General features: G+C 50.0%; 1 protein-coding gene and 1 long non-coding RNA gene across 2 annotated transcripts; both read right to left on the bottom strand.

Annotated features, from left to right (window-relative positions):
* Positions 1-33: 33 nt before the first annotated feature.
* Positions 34-3,174, bottom strand: LOC132246618 (scavenger receptor class F member 1-like). Its single transcript, XM_059719949.1, has 5 exons — positions 2,859-3,174; positions 1,942-2,145; positions 1,451-1,600; positions 829-1,008; positions 34-167 (listed from the first exon to the last, which is right to left on the bottom strand). The coding sequence occupies exons 1-5, from the start codon at positions 3,172-3,174 to the stop codon at positions 34-36; spliced, it is 984 nt and encodes a 327-aa protein (XP_059575932.1).
* A 190-nt stretch (positions 3,175-3,364) lies between these two features.
* On the bottom strand, positions 3,365-6,967 carry LOC132246533 (uncharacterized). The gene is made up of 4 exons (XR_009457871.1): positions 6,758-6,967; positions 5,762-5,944; positions 5,335-5,406; positions 3,365-3,486 (listed from the first exon to the last, which is right to left on the bottom strand). It is a non-coding gene; the product is annotated as an uncharacterized LOC132246533 (long non-coding RNA).
* Positions 6,968-18,656: the final 11,689 nt, after the last annotated feature.

Below are 18,656 nucleotides of genomic sequence, written 5' to 3'. Positions count from 1 at the left end.
GGCAGTCAGTGCCAGGGAATTCCCATTCCTGTCTCAGGCCTGATACTTACTGCAGTAGGTCCCTGGGGGGCAGATATTCCCGGTGACACCATCAGTTGGTTTAGGAGAGGCTGCTCCTCCTGTGCAATAAAACCCAGCAGCACATTCTCCACTGGGGACAGACAGACCTGGGAGGCAGAGCGGACACAAAGGTGCTCAAGGCACTGTGGCAGCAACACGGAAGCAGGGCGAGCAGACAGGGCTCGGCAGCCTGCAAAACAGTGGGCTCACAGCTTTCCATGGGGCTTGAGGCACTAGAGAGCAGCTGAGCCCCTTGCCACACTCATGAGCCCAGGCCAGCCCCCAGGGCTCACCACCTTGTGAGCACATTTATGCCCCTGAGCAAGTATTAGGCTGAAAGCAGCTCATATTAAACCTGCCAAAATAGCACTGGGAGGACAAAAAAAAAAAAACCAGCAGGGGAAATGCAAAGAGAAGCTGTTATCATTGTTCTTCCAGCCTGAGCAGAAGCAGAAAATAAAGGAGTCTGAAGGGAGACCCGATCGGTCAGACCCCAGAGCTGTGGAAGGGAGGGATCAGCTTTCAGGGGAAGGGGGTCCAAAATGAGACTTCTGAGGCTTGCACACTTGAATAACCACTTTAGAGGCTTTGTCAAGATCCTTGTGAGTCATGCACAGACCCTCCATCCCCTGCCCTTCCAGCTTAAATTTAGGTGAGCTCTCTTGGTTGCAGAAAGAGCAGAACAAAAATCAACATTTGCACCGAAAATTTTCGCTTTCAGACTCCCCCGGTGCCAGCGCGGCCCCTCTCAGAGGGGTGGGTCCTAACCTGAGGCACTGCAGTAAAACCCAGGAGGGCAGGGAATGGGCTCGGGGCTGCCCTCTGGGCAGTAGAAACCAGCCATGCACTTCCCTCCAGTGGCAGTGGCTGGGCAGAGGCAGTTGGAGTTGGTGTAGTTATCCACGTCGAAGGGCTGGGAGGTCCAGGCGGCCGATACACAAAACCAACCTGAAAGCACAAGGAGCATGATAGAAAACCCAGCCCCAGAGCCCAAAGAGCAAGTCTTAGGGTAGCTGGAAAGGATTGTTTCCTCCCTCTTCAAACACTGACAAAAATGGGGCAAACGTCCTTAAGACCTTCCTAAGAGGAAAGCCTTCTCCATGCCTGGTACCCTGAGGTACAGTCTAAGGCCTGAATTTTCACGTATGTCCAAGATAAGGGCTGAGAAAGGTGCTGTGATACCCAAAAGTTCACTTATATCTATCCCAACCATGCAGAGTAAGGAAGACACCCCTTTGTGTCAATGAGAACAAGCTGTCAGATCCTATGTGCCTATGGCCGGACAACGTCTAAGGAAGGGTGACTGCCAAGTCCCTACATGCTTGTTCCCTCTGCCCACACACAGAGGGCACAGCAGGGGCAACATAGAGGCAAACTGACCCAGACTCACCTGCATCACACTTCCCCGATACAGCTGTTAAGTTCTCCTTCCTGCAGTAGTGCCCGGGAGGGCAGGGCAAGCAGCTATCCAAGCTCTGGGTCATGGGGTCAGGGTTGTAGTAACCCCGAGGGCAGGGGAACTCAGTGGCAAACTTGGTACCTTAGAAGCAAATAGAGACAAAGGAAGAGAAAACTCCTTCTGGGTGCTGCACAACACGAGCACCCTTCCTGCATTAAGCTTCCACTGCAATAATAATTTAAAATGTTGCCGCTCCAGTATCCCTTGATCCTACCCCACAATGGGCCAGTGAGTGCTTGGGAGGGAGATCCAGGTGTTTGCAGTCTGCATGACCTGGACATTTGCCCACAGAGACTGGACTAAAACCTGCTGGCTCATTTCCCAGAGGCCATAGCACTGCCTTTTGAACAAGGGTATTCTGCCTTGCCAATGGCACCTCATGACTATTCCCTAATGTTTCAAGGCAAAGGCTCAGTTCTCACCTGTGGGGCAGTAGAAGCCAGGTGGGCAGGGGTACACGCTGTAGCTGGTGGTGTTTTCAGGGCAGTAGTAACCAGCAGCACAAGGGAAACATGCAGCTTGTTGGGTGAGGTTGTTGTATGTTCCTGCCAGGCAGGGAAATGGAAAGCTGGTCCCTTCTGGACAGAAGTGGCTCAAAGGGCAAGGGCCTCCTTTCTGCCTGATGCCTGGGAGGAATAAAATGCAAAGGGACCCAGGTTTGCATTTGGCCATTCAACATTTTCCTTTCCCTGTGACATGCTTCGCTGGCAGGACAGCACTGAGTCTGGCATGAAATGCCGGCTTCATACACAACACCATTTATAGCCTCACTTATGCCAGGAGCTCTGGAAACCATGGGTAGACATAAAACAGCCACATGGAGAGCTGAGGTTCCTCAAAGCATCATGCAAGTCCTGGGCATTATTGGTTTTGAGACAGTACAGATACAAAGAGAGAAAGGGGTGGCACCAGGTATGTGTATTAGTGGCCTATAGCATCAGCCTGCTCCAGTGCTCAGTGCAAGCATTTATGGAAGATCATCAATCAATTGAATGCACTTTCCATGCCACCTTGGAGCTTAATCCTGCTACTTAGTGGGAAACAGGCAGGGCTTACATGGGACATGGCTAAAATAAGATACAGAACAGCAACAAGTACACAACACAGTTCCTTTGCTGATGAAAGGGTCCAGCTCCTGAGTGAGAAAAAGCCTATTAGGGAGATGCAAGTAACAAAGAAGCTGGAGGTGGGAGGGAGTCCTGCAAAGTGAGGTTAAAGCCAAAAGCAAGGCTAAGAACCAGTGTGGCCAAGTTAAAATACCACCGTTTGTGCCATAGGCAGACAAAGGCACTGCCATTTACAGCAAATCACCATGACTTGTCCTACAGAGATGTCGCACCTGCTGGTGATGGGGAGGAGGCTCCGGACAGACAGTAGAAACCTGCTGAGCAGGGTCCTGATGGGGACACGAGGCCTGCTGAGCTGCAGTGATAGCCAGGTGGGCACGGGGTGCAGCTGGACTCCAGCCCAAGGTAGAGCCTGGGGAGAACAACTGAGGTGTAGCTAGGAAAGAAGAGAATGATGACCCAGGTATCCCCTTCACGGCGAGCTTCAGGAGCCACATCCAGCAATTCCCAGTCACAGGAGCCAACTCGCTCTTTCAGGACAAAATTCCCATTGCTGCAACCTACCACAACTGGATGCAGCTCCACCATTTTTCTAGCAAACTAGGAACCCCACAACCCACCTGTTCCAGGAAGCAGGCTGCACTGCACTCGTTACTTCTAGAGTAAGCCTCAGAACTGCTTGCAACATGGAGCAAGAGACTGCAGCATCAGTGGAAAAATCAGAAGGGGAACAGAAAGACATTCAGATTGTAGACCAGTGCCAAGGAGCTCACCTGTCCGAGTACGTGCCTACTGGGCAGGGCAATGGCATACTGGTGCCAGCTGGGCAAAAGTGACCAGGTGGGCATGGTCCTCCACTGCTTGTGTTTGTGACTCCATTAGGATTTGGGACACTGGCTCCTGTAATGAAAAGCAAAGCAGATTTAGAAACTAAACAACAAAGCAACAGCATCCTGAGTGGGAAATGCTGCAATGCTGCCGCTGGTTTGGCCCCTGTGGCTGCAGAGCTGTTTCCTTTGCAGGCTGTTATGGGGTCTGCAGGGCTAAGACAACAGAGAAAGGAGACGTTACAGTCAAGACGTGTCTGCACCAGCCAAAGGCCATGTTAGGGAACATCACAGTGAAGCACAGTGAGCCTGTTGGGTGTGCCAGCATTGCGCCCCAAAGCAGATGTCACGTGCCTGCCCAACTCCAGTGCTGGCCACGTGCCCGTAAGAATACCTGAGACAGAAATTACCATTGTGCATCCTGGGCTGCACTACGGGGCCTGTCTCCATCCCTTCAGCATGTGATGTAAAGAGTGGACCTGCTAGGCTCCATCGTGCTGCAGCACCACAATGAGAAGAGTGAGTGCTTACACCTCAGGGAGGCAAATGCCAAAGGGGACAATGACACATAGCATGATACCATAGTAGGGTCTTGAAAGTAAACAGGGGTTTATTAAGTCCCACAAGCCCTTTCTTAAGTCACAAGAATCATTACTTTGACCTGACAGAAGAAGACACCGAGGCCGAAAGCAAGGGAGTGACCTGCTGCAGATGATGGAGGGGCTCCTTGCCTGATCTGGAGCTAGAATTTAGGACCCCCTGGTGCAATCCAAAAGGAATTAGCTATTGAAAGGCAATGAGAAGCTATTATAGCTAGGTAAGTGTGCAGGGTGTGGCTGGAGAATGCAAAAAGTCACTGCCCCCACGGTGGCGCCTGGACCTGAATACTGATTAGAAAGCGAGCGGCCTGCTGCAGCCAGAGCAGGACTTTGCTTTGTGAGCCGCTCGGCAGCTATAAACAAAGGGACTCGCTGTGTTTAACACAAGCTTTCCTTGAATTAATGCAGCAGACACCACAGACAAAGGCCTGCTTGTGAGTATTTCCTCAACCTGGGCTTACATCCAAAAGCATCTTAGCTTTGGACTTGGCCTCAATAAAATATTCATGAAGCTCGTTCCCTGGGGAGACAGAACTGGTAACGACCTGCTATACTATTTTCCTAGGCCTGGCGAGGCTGGCAGCAGTCTTGCCAAGCCCCAGGAACCCAAAATTGGGAGGCAGGCCTTTAAAATCACAATTTGTTTTCAAATGGGTTCATTTGATTCATTTTCTGGCTTTGAACCCGGGGGAGAACTTGGGTCACATTTCAGGCTTTTTGCAATAATCACAAGGGGTAAAAACTGACGGCTTCTTAAATGGACATGGAGACTTTCATGAAATCCTGTAAAAGGACCAAACCCTCAATTATTGTGAGAGCTGGTGACAGCATCCAAAACGACCCACGTGGCCAGGTAAATGAAACCTATAACTGCTTTGTAGTTTGCAGCCGTACTGAGTAAGGCTGCGGTTCACCCACAAGTTTTAGCATCTTGCCTTTCTGAAAGGCTAGGTCCAATTTCTGTATAAATGTCTGCACACAAATGCCGAGGCTTCTTCTCACGGCCTCGAGCCCCCAAATCTCTTTGGCAGTCCCTCCTACTAATGCTACCACATCAGCATCCTATCCTATGCTAACATAGCAGTACCACACTCATCCCTGCCCTGCCGCTGGGTTAACAATGACAATACTGCCAGCCCTACATCCAAGGTCTTTCTGCCAACCTCATGTTCAGTGACACTGTGGCTCTTGCCTTGCAGTAGGAGAGAAAGCCAATTAAACTGGGAGGGTGGAAGAGCACAAAGAGTAACAGTAAATGCCCAAGGGCCTTAGTCTCCCCCTCCCGATTTTCCCTTTGTCCTTGGGGATGCAATGCCAAGTACCTGCAGTGCAGAAGAAGCCTGGCCAGCAGGGCCCACTCGGAGAGGACAGTCCCCATTCTCCGCAGAACATGCCTGGAAAAATAAAATACCATGGAGAGACTCTCACTGGACAGGGAGAGCGAACATGCAGGATTCAGCTCTGAAGCGCTAGAGAGTCAGTGCATGAGACATCCCATCACAGCATCCTCAGAGGTGGAAAATTATCTTTCCAATGCAAACCAACTTCATCCCCTTCAGAAGACTGTGGGGACCCTACGGATCACACCAGGTATATTTTGACAGTATGGTATGAAGAAAGAATTATTTCCTGGAGGTAAAATTTGTGCATTAGTGATCTGGGAGGTGGTATGCATAGGGAGCACCCTCCAGTGGCATGGTCTGCTGGGTGGGTGAACTGGAGAATTGTTATTCTGAGAGATTTCCTTACCTGCAGGGCACTGCTGGCACCTCTCGGCCTGGCTGACTCCATGAGATGGGTTGTAAGTCCCAGGTGGACAAGGAGAAAAACTGATTCCAGTCTTCTGGGGGCAGTAAAAGCCAGGCGGACAGCGGAGCTTTATGCCACTCTGACAGTGAAATCCAGCTGGACAAGGGGAACATTTCTCTTGACCTAGGCAGGCAGTTCAGGAAGGAGCAGCGAAAGTATGAGTGGAGTGGACTCTCCCCTGCTTGCTCGCTCTTGGAGCTGGGCTAGACATGACATGTAGAAGAGCTTTCTTCTAGATCTCCAGACTATAGCGTCTCCAGACACACCTCAATAATCATGAGAGGGTTTATTTCATCCCGCCTACCAGCTATATCTTACAGGTTCAGGAAGTTTAGAGAAGTATCCCTGATTCTTGGTACTCTTCCAGAAGGAGTTCTGCTCACCTCCACGTCCAACCGCTGGGTGGCAGGCAAAGCAGCGAGGAAATCTGGTTAACCATTTCTCAGCTTTGTTAGCATTGAACAAGAGGCTAGGCTAGGACCTGGTGATGCATATTGACCACAGTCCTCAAGACACAGCGAGGACAACTCACAACTGCCTCTTCATCATCATACAAAACCTCTATGTGTGACAGTGCAACAGCTTTCTCGGTCTTCTGGGAGGTATTTTAATGCCCTGACAGTCCAGCTTGCACGACAAGGGACTGTCCCACCACAATCTCAATGGAGGGAGACCCTGCCTTGCTGATCTCTACCTGCAGAATTACCTGCAACCACACTCTGGGGGGTTCGTACTCGTCACACACGTGTCTTTGATGGACACAGTTCTCCTGGACTCGGTCTGGATTTCCAACCCCCAATGCCAGTGAATAGTTTGCCCTAGCGGGCACATCACACTAGAGGATAATGCTCCAGCCACATCATGCAAAAGGGAATTCTGCCTCCCTCCCAGTTAGTCTGCAGCTGGGGCAATCCCATCTTCACCCAAGCCCCTGACCTGTTGTGTTGCTGTGTTCGCCATCTGGGCAAGGAGAGGGTGCTCTGGAGCCTGCAGGGCAGTAATGTCCTTCAGGACACATATTCCCTGTGATACCATCCATCGGCCTGGGGGTCCGTGTCCTTCCTGTGCAGTAGTAGCCTGAAAGCAGAACACACACAGGATCTCAGTCCTGCTTTGCCTTGCTGCAGGTGTGTTAAGCAGGGGAGAGCACTTACCAGAAAGTCAGCACATCTTCACAAGATGCTTAATGTGCAGAAGACTAATTCTACTGTGCATTAGCGCGGCGGGCAAAACCCGCTATGCATTAACATCACCAAAAACCTGTTCATCTGCTAATGCATGGTAGCACTGATTATGGTGTCATTACAGGTACTAAACTTAATGCACTAATTATGGTGCACTAATGAATGTGTAGCCATGCCCAGTATGTGCCACTGTAATGAAGAGAGGAGTGAATTCCCTGGTGGCTGGACAGCTCCCTCCATGTCTCACCTGGGGCACAAAATCCTGCAGGAGAAACCTGGCCTGTCACATTGCAGAAGAACCCAGAGGGACAGGGTAGACACCAGCTCGCATCCTGGGCTCCCCTGTGCTCGTTCCAGGTGCCAGCAGGGCACGGCGTCTCATTCGGGGACTTTGTGCCAGCAAAGCAGTAATACCCTGGTGGGCAAAGATCACCAAAGGGACGTCCCACCTGGGATGAGGGAAACAAAGTGCCCATCAGGCACAAAGTCCTTTGCCGTCACCTGGGACAGGAGTTGACAAACAAGACCACAACTCACCGGGGAGGGGCTGCTGGACCCTTGGACACAATAATATCCTGGCTGGCAAAGTCCTTCTGGCCTGGCCAGACCAGCCATGCTGCAGTACATGCCTGGTGTGCAAGGTGTGCAGGATCCTGTTCCATAAGTGCCCTGAGCAGACAGACGGAGAGGTGCTGAGTCCCTCTGAGGGTGGGGAGGCTCCACGGCAGAACATCTACATGGAGTAGGGGGGAAACATTTGGCTCTTACCACTGGACAAGGAAGAGGCAGAGTGCTCCCAGCTGGGCAGTAGTGCCCCATGGGACAAGCCACAGGTTCAGCCAGACCAGTTTGATTGCAGAACGTCCCCTCCGGGCACTCCCTACACAGAGACCGACCACGACCCTGGAGAGAGATCACAGCAGGGATCAGACCACGTATATGAGATCGCACTGCTTCTAGCTAGAACTGTTATCCTTGGCAAATGTCCTATAAACCCTCCCAGGTGCAGAACAACCCCTGGGAGTCACGTGACTGGCCTGCGCTGCATGGGGCTTGAGGGTGAAGCTGACGGGTTGCATCTGGTCCAAAGCAAACATCTCACCAGCATCTGCTCACCTTACCACAACTCTGAAGGCTTTGTGGACCCAAAGGAGGTTGCACCTTACAGGGCTGTACTTACAGGCTGGAAACTCCCCAGAGGGCATGGCTCTGGCCTGAAAGCTCCTGCCAGTGTATAATGCCCCTCCATGGCCACCTGCTGAAGAGCAGTTTTGGCAGCTCCGGTACAGAAGTAGCCAGGCTTGCAGGGTCCAGTGGGAGCCTGGCTGTTGGTCCCATCGCAGTATAGCCTGTGCTTGGAGAAAAACACATGTCCTCAGTGAAGACATTGATTTTTCCAAAGGAAAGTGTTGCCTTAAAACAATAAACTCCTGAGTGGCTGGAATGACATCGGCTGGGGGAGTCCATTAGACTGTGGATTTTGCAGGGATTAAGCAGGTCAAAACTGGGCATCGTTTCCACAATTTAATTATTTTTTATCACTTCTCACCCTCTGCCTCTTCCATGTGTATTCACCCTCTAATATCTAGGTAACAGAGGATGAACCCTCGCAGCCACTATAGAGGCCACTCAACGTCCTCCAAAATCTTGTGCCACACTTTCATTTCTGTCACTGGGAACTCAACACACAGTGCAATGGGATAAATATCCCCCTCCATTTATCCAGCAAATGGTGTCCCACTGATGAGGACCAGCATGGATTTATGGGGAGAGTCTTTAGCTCGTGATGTCCTACATTGGACAGTCTGGAAATCTAACTACCGGCAGATGAGTAGCCTGAGGGGCCACTGGTGTGGTTAACTGGGCTTTCTGCAGATCTCCTGGAGATGGCATGGCTCAATTTTCAGCAAATGAGCAACAAATCTGCAGGCCTGTAAACTGAGGGAGGAGAGCTCTGTATAATGGGCAACTCACCCAGGTGGGCAGTCCAAGCATTGCTTCAGGCTGCTAAGCCCACTCGCATTACTGTAGGTTCCTGCAGGGCACGGTATCGGCAAGGGGGAGCCAGGAGGGCAGTATGCTCCAGCAGGGCATAAATTGCCAGTCACTCCATCAGTGGGAAGCTGCCATGAGAAAGAAATTGCTTAAACACTGAGAGAGAGAAAGGAGGGATTTGGGGACCCCCTGGCTTAGGCCTGGGGTAGACAGACAGATGGAAGCATGTTCCTCTTCGAGTTGCAAGGGCAGTATTTCTGTCCGTGTGCAAACTCTCCCTTGCCGTGTTCACAGCCTAGACACCGCAACCTTGGGCCAGTGCAGGAGAATGGGGAAGGCAAAGGCTCGTTTCCCGTTAACAACAGAGACAGCAAGAAATCCTTGTCATGCAGGACAGAAATTTCAAAGGGTCATAGAGCTGAGATGCTTGGGTCAACAAGGGGGAGCAGATTGGGATAGAGCCCAACTGGGAGAAATCCCACATGTGACTTACTGGTGTCAGGGCCCTGCCCCAGCAGTAAAACCCTGCCTCGCAGTGGCCACTTGGGCCTGTCTGTCCTTGCTCAGCACAAAAGAAGCCCCCTCCACATGGGTTGCACTCCAGTGGGCCAGCCAGCCCCTTCCTGTTACTGTACGTGCCCTCCGGGCAGGGCTCAGGATGGGAACTGCCTTGGACACAGTAAGAGCCCTGCAAAACAAAGCCAGCTTCTTATAGGGTTAAAGACTTACACCAACCCCAGGCTTCTCAGCACAGCCCACCCTTGAACCTGCCCTCCTCTTTCATCAGAGAACTACCATACTTACAGCCGGGCACGGCTTGGGCTCGGTCATGGCAGGAGAGTCACAATAGTGCCCTGCAGGGCATGTTCTGCATGCGTCTCCTCCGTCCCCAGTGGAGTTGTCCCAGCAGAAGCTTGGCTGACAGGGGAAGGAGAAGGGGAAGCCAGTCCCTGGTGGGCATGTGTATCCAGGAGGGCAGTCTCCAGTCTAGGAAGCAAAACCAGAAGGGGATTGTAAGTGTTGGGTCTGCCTTTGCTGTTTGGAGTTGAGGGGGGAGAGGAGGAATCCATTCAGATAAAATAAGAACAGACTTGAACATGATCCAGGATCAGAACTAGCCTGGCGCTTCTTCAGCTGTGACAGCCTGGCAGAAAATGAGAAAATAAAAGCCGGTTACATTAAAATAAAAATGTTGGCCCTGGGGGTTTCTTTTTAGGTCAATACTCAGAAGCCATGGCCATTTATTGAGTACTTACTCTGCTGAGTGCTAACAGTGTGCTCCTCTGGAAGACTCGGTCTAGCTCTCATCACGCAATGTGGATATTTAAACAAGGTGTAGGGACTTGTGCACAGCAGAGGGGAAGGAGTTTGGCGGTGGAAGGGATGGGTGAAGAGACAGAATATAGAGCTAGAAACAGGGGATGCATGAAGCAGGGAAAAGAGGGGCTATTGCATGGGTGTAGAGCAGGGTGAATGAACAGATAGGACAGTGGATGGTGCAAACAAGGCAGCCTTAGAGCAGCACGCTAAACTTGCGCTGCCTGTGAATCCCAGGCCCACTGCAGGCTGTTTAGATCTACTCCAGCCATTGATGCCAGATGTTTTGGGCAGGGTACTCTTCCTTCAGTGGGAGGCAGGCAAAGGGTAACCTGGCTTGGGAGTGAGTGGAGTGCCGCTTTGGGAGGGATCTCCCTCAAATCCAAGTGTGGCTCTGTCCAGGCTAGTGAAACACTACCTATTTTGCTTTTAGTAGAGGCTCCCTCTTTCCAGCTCATCCTAATCTGACTATCCCAGGGCTTTGGAGACAAGATTGTCATACAAGAGCTGCCAAAGCTCCTTAGCTGTGCAGAGGTGTGAATAGCTAGCACTCAAGCTGTCTTCCACAGGCCATATGTCCCCGGTGCACAGGAAGGCAGGAGTGCAGAGCCAATAACCAGTGGCCCCACTCCAGCATCCCTCTTCTTTGAGAAGTTGCAGGAAGGTGCATGGGACAGGGGATTACTCACCGGATGGGTGATTCCTTGAAGTGTTGTCCCTTCTCGGTAGCAATACTTCCCCGCAGGGCATGGCAAGCATTCATCAGCTCTGCCCAGACCCTGCTGCTCCCCATAGGTTCCATTGGGGCAAGGTCTAGCAGGAAAGTCCTGGAAGGGAGGTGCAAAGTACACTGTGAAACACATCCCACCATGTGAACATCTGCAGTAGGACATGTAGGGAAGGAACTCTGGCTTTGGGACAAGCATCTGGAAGAAGGTTACTAGGAGCCAGCCTTGGCAGCTATGGGAGGGGCAGAGGGAAACTGCAGTTCACTGCATGCACCATTAAGTAAATTTTGCAGTTCACTTAATGGTGGTGTGTGACTGCTTCTTCATCTGCCATGGGCAAGGCTTGAGATTACACCCCATAGAGGTTCAAAGTCCAGAGGGTGAAAGCCCATGGCAGAGGCCTTATTTAAAGGCCTATATAAAAACTTCCAAGGATGGGAATGCTACACCTTCCCCAGGCAATCTGTTCTGATGTTTAACCACCCTCAGTGAGAAAGTTCTCCTTAGTATCCACCCTCAATTACCCTTGCTGCAATTTCAGACCATTACTCTTTCTCCTGTCCCCTTTGGCCACAAAGTCTAATTTATCTCCATCCTTTTTGTAACAGCCTTTCAGGTATTTGATGGCTGTACTCAAATCCCTGCTCACTCTTCTCCAAACTAAATAACCCCAGTTTCTCCAACCTTCCCTCCCAAGTCATGTTTCCTAGACCACTAATCATCTTTTTGCTCATCGTCATTGTCCTCATACAAGCACTATCAATAGCAGTGGTAGCAACTGCTCTAGAATAGTGACGCCTATTATTCTAGTTACATTTTTCCCCCTTCTCATTCATTATTATTTAATCCACTTTGCCCACCCCGGATCTCGGGGGCGTGGTGGGGAAACAATGGCAAATGTGGGCCTAGCTTAGACCAAGGAATCAGTGAGTCTCGAATGTTATCACCTCTCTGTGTGTTTTAGAGAAGCCTGTCAATGCTGCTTTCTGAGGGATCAGTGCTCTTTTAATAGAGCCAATTTCCAATATATGCAGCACTGAATAAAATCTCAATGTACCACAAACAATTGGTATAATGCTTATACTTCTCATGCCCTGGATTTTCTTTGGTTCCTGCTATAATTGATCATATTTTTCAATCGTTTCTTGTATTTTCAATTGAATATTCTCATCAAATGGAGAACACAATCTCTGGCTCTTTCACATACACTTTGAGAGCAGTAATGACTGGGGAAAAAAAAACTCTCATGGTATTTTACAGTCTTATTCCCTATGACTGTGTCTGGCCAATGGAGGTAATTCTTCTTCCTTACATGCAGTCCATACTTCTTGCAGACTTCCCAGTGAACAATGCTGACAGCTTTGTCATGCTGTATTTTTATACGCACCTCTAGCCAGCCCTGTGCATCCACTTATTATATGACTGATGGTCCCCAGGGCCTGGCCACATATGCTGTGTCCTGGGCTTGCGTCTTTCCCCCTGTCTATCGTTGCTTTAACATATTTCTTGTAAATAGCGTGTTCCTGTGTGGCCATAATTAAACTCTCTGTTTCTCTTTTAAATCGTCTTTTGACAAGCCACTTATAAAATGCCACTTTCATTTTGCAGTTTTTTCTAAAGGACCTCTCCATGTAGTTTCTTTTTCCATCAATTTCTGCTGCCATTTCTCTTGTTATTTTCTGCCTAATGACTTCCTCTCTGTAGGAGTATATTCCTCATTTCATTTTGGAAGCTGATGCGAGATTTAGCCAGCCTGCCTTCAGTCTCTCATACAGTTTGCTATCATTACATGCTCCTGGTTCCCTGACGTTCTCGACTGCTCTCAGCCCTTTCCCTCCATCCTACCCGTCAGCATACAGCCTGTCCACCTCTGTGTTTATGCTCATTATCTTAAACAGTGCTACCTTCCTCCCTGTCCTCCTGTGCAACTCCCTTAGATCAATCTTCATCCAATTTTCTGCTGTAATAGAATAACATATCACAGGAAGGACTTATGTGTTTAATGCCTGAATTATATTTTGCAGGTTGCTCTCCACAGCTCTGCTAACCTCTCACAATACCCTTTCTTTCTCACAATACCCTTTCTTTGCTGTTTCTTTCATTTTCCCCCCTTTAACCCTTTTCCACCCCAAATACATACATGTGCAGTACTCAATAGCCTCTATTATCCTGGTATCTATTTTCATCTCCTGCACAGTTCCTGTTGGTATCTTAGATGTACACACACTTCTTTAGCCTGAATGCCATTCCTACACCCTTCAAAAAATGATTTTACACTTTTAACCAGGAAATTATTCTCATCGTTCTAAACATCTATTTATCATCATCCATCTCATACAGATATGAAACAGGACTCTCCTCTTCAGTCACTGAATATCTTTTCTTTGTAAGTCTCCGCTCTGCAAACAGCAAAAACAAGGCTATACTCAGCAGTAAAGGTGGAAAACCCCACACTGTATGCTTAACTTGTCTTTACCACTGGATTTTGGGCACAGGAGTTGTTTTTCCATGTTACATCATACAAATTCACCAACCCTGGATAACCCCGAGGAAGGTGGCAACAACCTAAACTCATGAGTGGCTTGGTCTCTATTAGACCTGCATTACTTGCTGTGTTTTCCTAGAGATCATAGAAGCGTACAAAATTAGGGATCTCAGGAGGTCTTCTAGTCCAACTTCCTGCTCAAAGCAGGACCATCCTCAGAGCAGGATCATCCCAGCCAAGGCTTTGTCTAGCAAGGTCTTAAAAACCTCCATGGATGGAGAGTCCACCACCTCTGTGGGTAACCTGTTCCAGTGCTTTACCACCCTCCTAGAAAGAATTTTTTTCCCTAATATCTAACCTAAACTTCCCTTGATCATAGGTGGTGGTGAGAAGATGCAGCATTATAACTAGGACAATAGGCTCCCCTGAATTAGAACAATTAATTGGCATCATTTCTAGCATTTCTTCGTAGCAGTATCCGTGATGCCCTGGGTGTTCTCCAACCAGGCCCCAAGGGACCAGACGAGAATCAGGCTGTAGCCTGATGGGGACAGGCAGGCAGAGGAGGCTGGGGGAAGGAGAACAACAATTCATTCCTTTTTGATGTGTGTTAACTTAGTCTTCTGTAGACAACTTATCTACAGTCCCCAAAAGGGACTGAAAAGTGGATGAGCAACATAGGCTGGAGCAGTGGCAGGCACTGGCTGGCATGCAGGCAGCTAGAGGAGAAAGCAAAATGCAGTGGCAAGGCAAAACGGAGAAAGGGACTGAGGCTCCTATATTATCAACAACCTTGCACACAGCAAAGCACCACAAAAGCCACAAACACCAGGAGATTGCAGAAGCCAGAGAAACAAAATCAAACAGCTTTGAGTCTGCAAAGGCTCCAGAAGCAAGACCAAACCCACTGCACGCTCACAATGGCAAAGCCAGGACAGCAAGAGCGTGGGAAGCATCAGTAACCAAAGCTGATCTCCTTACAAGGTCACCCTGGGGACAGTAGTATCCTCTGGGGCAAGCATTCCCGCTGGCATCCGGAGCAACCGCCTGTCCTTCCGGGCACAGCAGGCCTGCTGGGCAAACCATCACAAGCAGCATGGCCTCCCTGCTGGTATGTTCACCTGCACAGTAATGTCCAATGAGGCAGGGCAAGCAGGAGGCAGAGCCTGGGTCCTACAGCACAGGAGACACACAGTTCCCATGTTGACAGCACACAAAAAAAAGATCCCCCAAGCACTTTGCAAGCACGTCCCTGCATAAAACCCTTGGCAAAGAAATGCAGCCAGCCTGGGGACACATGCTGGTGAAATACAGAGCCCACAAAACATGGCAGCAGTGTGGAAATGTTGCCTGCAGGCACCACGACAGACCCTCGCTCTTACAGAAAGCACCAAGGTAGCCCTAAAAGCCACGCAGGAAAAACAGCTTCCGTTGTTAGAGCTCACATAATGGAAATCTGTGCACAACAACCAGTGTGTAATTCAGCAGATAGACCCCAGAGGCAGGAAAGGCTGAGCCTCACAATTGGGAAGCTCCCCCTCCCACTGCCCGTTGTGTGTGGATAAGGGATTTTGGTCCCCAGAGCTGTCAGTCCAACACCTTTCACCAGTGCACAGGGAAAAAGAGGAGCGCAGAAATCCAGTCCCGCCCAGCCGGGAGATAATCTGGGTCTATTTGTCACCCATATATCCCCATTCATACATTATCTCCTCGACAATCTTAATGAACAGTTCCAGTGATAATTACCAAATTTCAGCAGCGATAGAAACCTGGCCCCGATGGAGATAGTGGGGAGATTTGATAGCAGTGACGTGCCGTTTCCCATCAATATGGAAATTTGGTAATTATCACTAGAATTATTCATCACAGTTTAGCAGCAGATAAATAAGGAATAGGCACAGTGCTTGTGTGTGAGAATAGCTGTCTCGCCCATTGTCCCCCTCCCCGATCCACACCATTGTTTTATCTTCCGTGGCCAAATGAATATTTGATTCCATTGCAATCTGCTACTCCCCAAGAAGCAGGGGCTGAGCGGAGGTGTCTGCTCCCTGTCATCACGATGCTGACAATGACAGGGAGAATCATCAACATCACAAACAGCCACAAAACCGCATGGGGCCGGCGGGAGATGGGCGGGGGACAAACACAACTGGCGCTATTAAAGCGAAGGTTATTTCCATGGCAATTGGATTGCAATTGTGCAGGTCCTCAGATTTGCATTCATAACTGTGAAAAACTGGTCTGTGAGAGGTCTGTGCAGAGACCCACCGCCCCCAACACACCAGGCCTTCTCCTTGCAGGTCACTCTTCTGCCCAGCCTTCATGCTAAATTAGTAACAGCCTTCGTCCACTGCTTCCCAGGAGGCACAGTCTCACAGTACAAACCGATTCCACTTTCAGGCCTTGTCTGCAGGTTGCTTAATCTTTCCCACCATTTCACTCTGGTCACAGCAGATGCCACCAGCATTTTTACCACTGTCATCTTGATCTGCTCCAAGAACGGCAGGAGAGCAATAGCACCAGGGCCTTGTCTACACTAAGGTTCCCACTCTTGTTACCACTAGGGTTAGGGCAGTGGTGGGAAAGGATTAGAGAAAGCTCACTGCATACCCAGCCCTGAAACTCAGGGGCAGCGACCATTCTTGTCCCTGGTGTGAGGGACTTGTTCTGCAGCTTCCATTACTCCATCTGTATGCTGCACAGCAGCTCCCACAAATCTCTTGGCACTTACTGAAAAGCTTCCAGCACCACATGCTAGGGGAGCCACAGTGCCCAGCTCAGGGCAGTGATAGCCCCCAGGGCAAGGGATACAGTCTTCAGCTGCCTTTGCTCCTTGTTCAGCACGGAAAGTGCCCCTGCGGGAAGATGGAGCAGAGGAAATAGTCACCAAGGACAGCAGTTCCCTTTGGAGGCTCCACAGGAGGAAACACAGAGGGACTGAATAAAGTCATCTCAATCTCCTAGCCAAGACGGAGCTCACACACCCATGAGTCCCCCCCATTAGAAACATGCAGGCTAAGATGGAGCCCTCCACTTACAAACACTTCTGATATGCACAGGTTTGGGGCCCACTGGGACAGGGGAGAGTCCTGAGGTCCTGCTACAGCCCCTGAGCACCCAGGGCCACAGAACTGGGTTCAGGTCCCCTTGCACCATATGCACTCCACTTACATGGGGCACACAACTGGCTTGGCAGTCCCGTCACCGCAGTACGATCCCGCGGGGCAGGCTGCGCAGTCTTCCACACGACCATTCCCCATCCTGGTGCTGTAGGTGCCAGCAGGGCAGGGGAGCTGGGTGCTTGTCCTGGTACCTGCCCAAAGATGAGGAGGTGACACAGAGCCTAAGCCTGGCCACTGTCTCCAGGAGAGGAAGCAGAGGGTCCTTTTCCAGCCCAGCAGGACACCCGCCCCAGGCAGCCGGTGCTGCAGCGACTTGGAGCCGTGAGCATCTGCACCCAATGTTGCACTCTAAATATTATGTGCATGCAATTGTGGGCATGAAATCATGCCCGATCCACACAGGGGGAGCTCTGAATGCCGACTACACAGACGGTATTCTGGTCTCAACTCACAGGCTAAAACATTTTGGTGCAGAACATTGGCTGAGCAAATTCAGACAATGAACAAATATGTGGAAATTATCACCTGCACCTACAGGGCACCCAACCCAGCTAATCCCCCATCTCCACAAAGCAAGCACTTACCTTCTGGACAGTAATGCCCAGCGCGGCACCTCCCTGAAGGGACAGAAACTCCTGCCATGCAAAACCATCCTGCCGGACAGGGCAGGCATTCACCCTCTGATGCCAAGCCAGTCCTATTGCTCCAGGTGCCTGAGGCACATTTGTACTGTGTTGGATACTTTGTGCCTGGTGGGCAGTAGTGACCAACTGGGCAGGGGGCTGGCGGTTTCTGCTTCCCTCCTGTACCTGCAAGCACAGAGATAAGCATGAGAGGATGCAGCATGGCCTAGCGGACAGAGCACTACACTGGGATGCAGGAGACCTGAATTATCTATTTCTAACTCTGCCACTGGTCTCTTGGTTGGCCTTAAGCAAGTTATTTCACTGTTCCGGGCCTCAATTTTCCTATAGGTAAAATGGGAACAATAATACCAAACTTATTTTTCAAGGGCTTTAAGATCTGCTGATGAAAAGCTCTGTATGGGCGTGTCTACATGTTGCCCTACAAAGAGGTAGCGCATTGCTACATTGCCATACAGTGTGCTATGGCAACATAGCAATCGCATGGGTCTACACGTGATTGGCAGCTATGTTGCCATAGCTGCACTCTCCCCGCTGGTATAGCGTGCTGCTCCGGCAATGTAGTGGTGAAATCTAACCGTGCACCATGCACATGGCACAGTAACCACCTGTACTGCAACGTGCTTTGGTACTTCCAAAAGGAAGTACCAAAGCACGGTGCCATGGCAATGTCACCGTGCGGCAACGTGTAGATGCACCCTACGATAACTTCAAACCAGGGTAGGTTTGAACCTTATAGACTAACCAAAGTCACACACACACACACTATAAGAACAGGAAGCATGCAAACTATGACTGATAAAATTATGGTCAGCCAGAGGTAGGGCTGCCTAAAAGCATCTGGGACCATTCCTGGTTGTAAGATGTGAAAATGAGATGGTTTAAAATGATGCTATATACATGTACCACTTGTAACATCACAGCAAATAAACATCCTAATTCCTGAGCTCTATTTCAATTGTGTATTAACATGTAATTGTTTCTACTTAGATTAGTCTATAAGGTACAAATCTACCCTGCTTTCTGCTTGACTTCAGACTAATATAGCTAACTACATCTCTCTGCTCATTAGCACTATCAGACTGGTACAACATCAAGCCACTTGGCAGATACCAAGCTGAGAGTTCTTCCAGATTCCCACACCCAAAGCCAGCATGGTGATCAGGAGGAGGAAACATGAAGACCTGGGATTGTATTCCTGGCTGCTCGGGGCTCAGAGAACCCGTGCTGTGTTAGAGCTGCAGCTGCGGGTGTAGCACCAGGAAAGCCAAATCTAATGTGGAAGGGGCACTAATTTAGGTAGAATCTGCCCACAGAAGGGAGAGGTCTCTCTGCTGGCACTAACATCTGGCAGGGCACT

This window comes from Alligator mississippiensis, chromosome 16, assembly GCF_030867095.1.
Source record: "Alligator mississippiensis isolate rAllMis1 chromosome 16, rAllMis1, whole genome shotgun sequence".
Lineage (NCBI taxonomy): Eukaryota > Metazoa > Chordata > Crocodylia > Alligatoridae > Alligator > Alligator mississippiensis.
The sequence above is the reverse complement of the archived record's forward strand: the minus strand, read 5'-3'. Positions and strand labels throughout refer to the sequence as shown.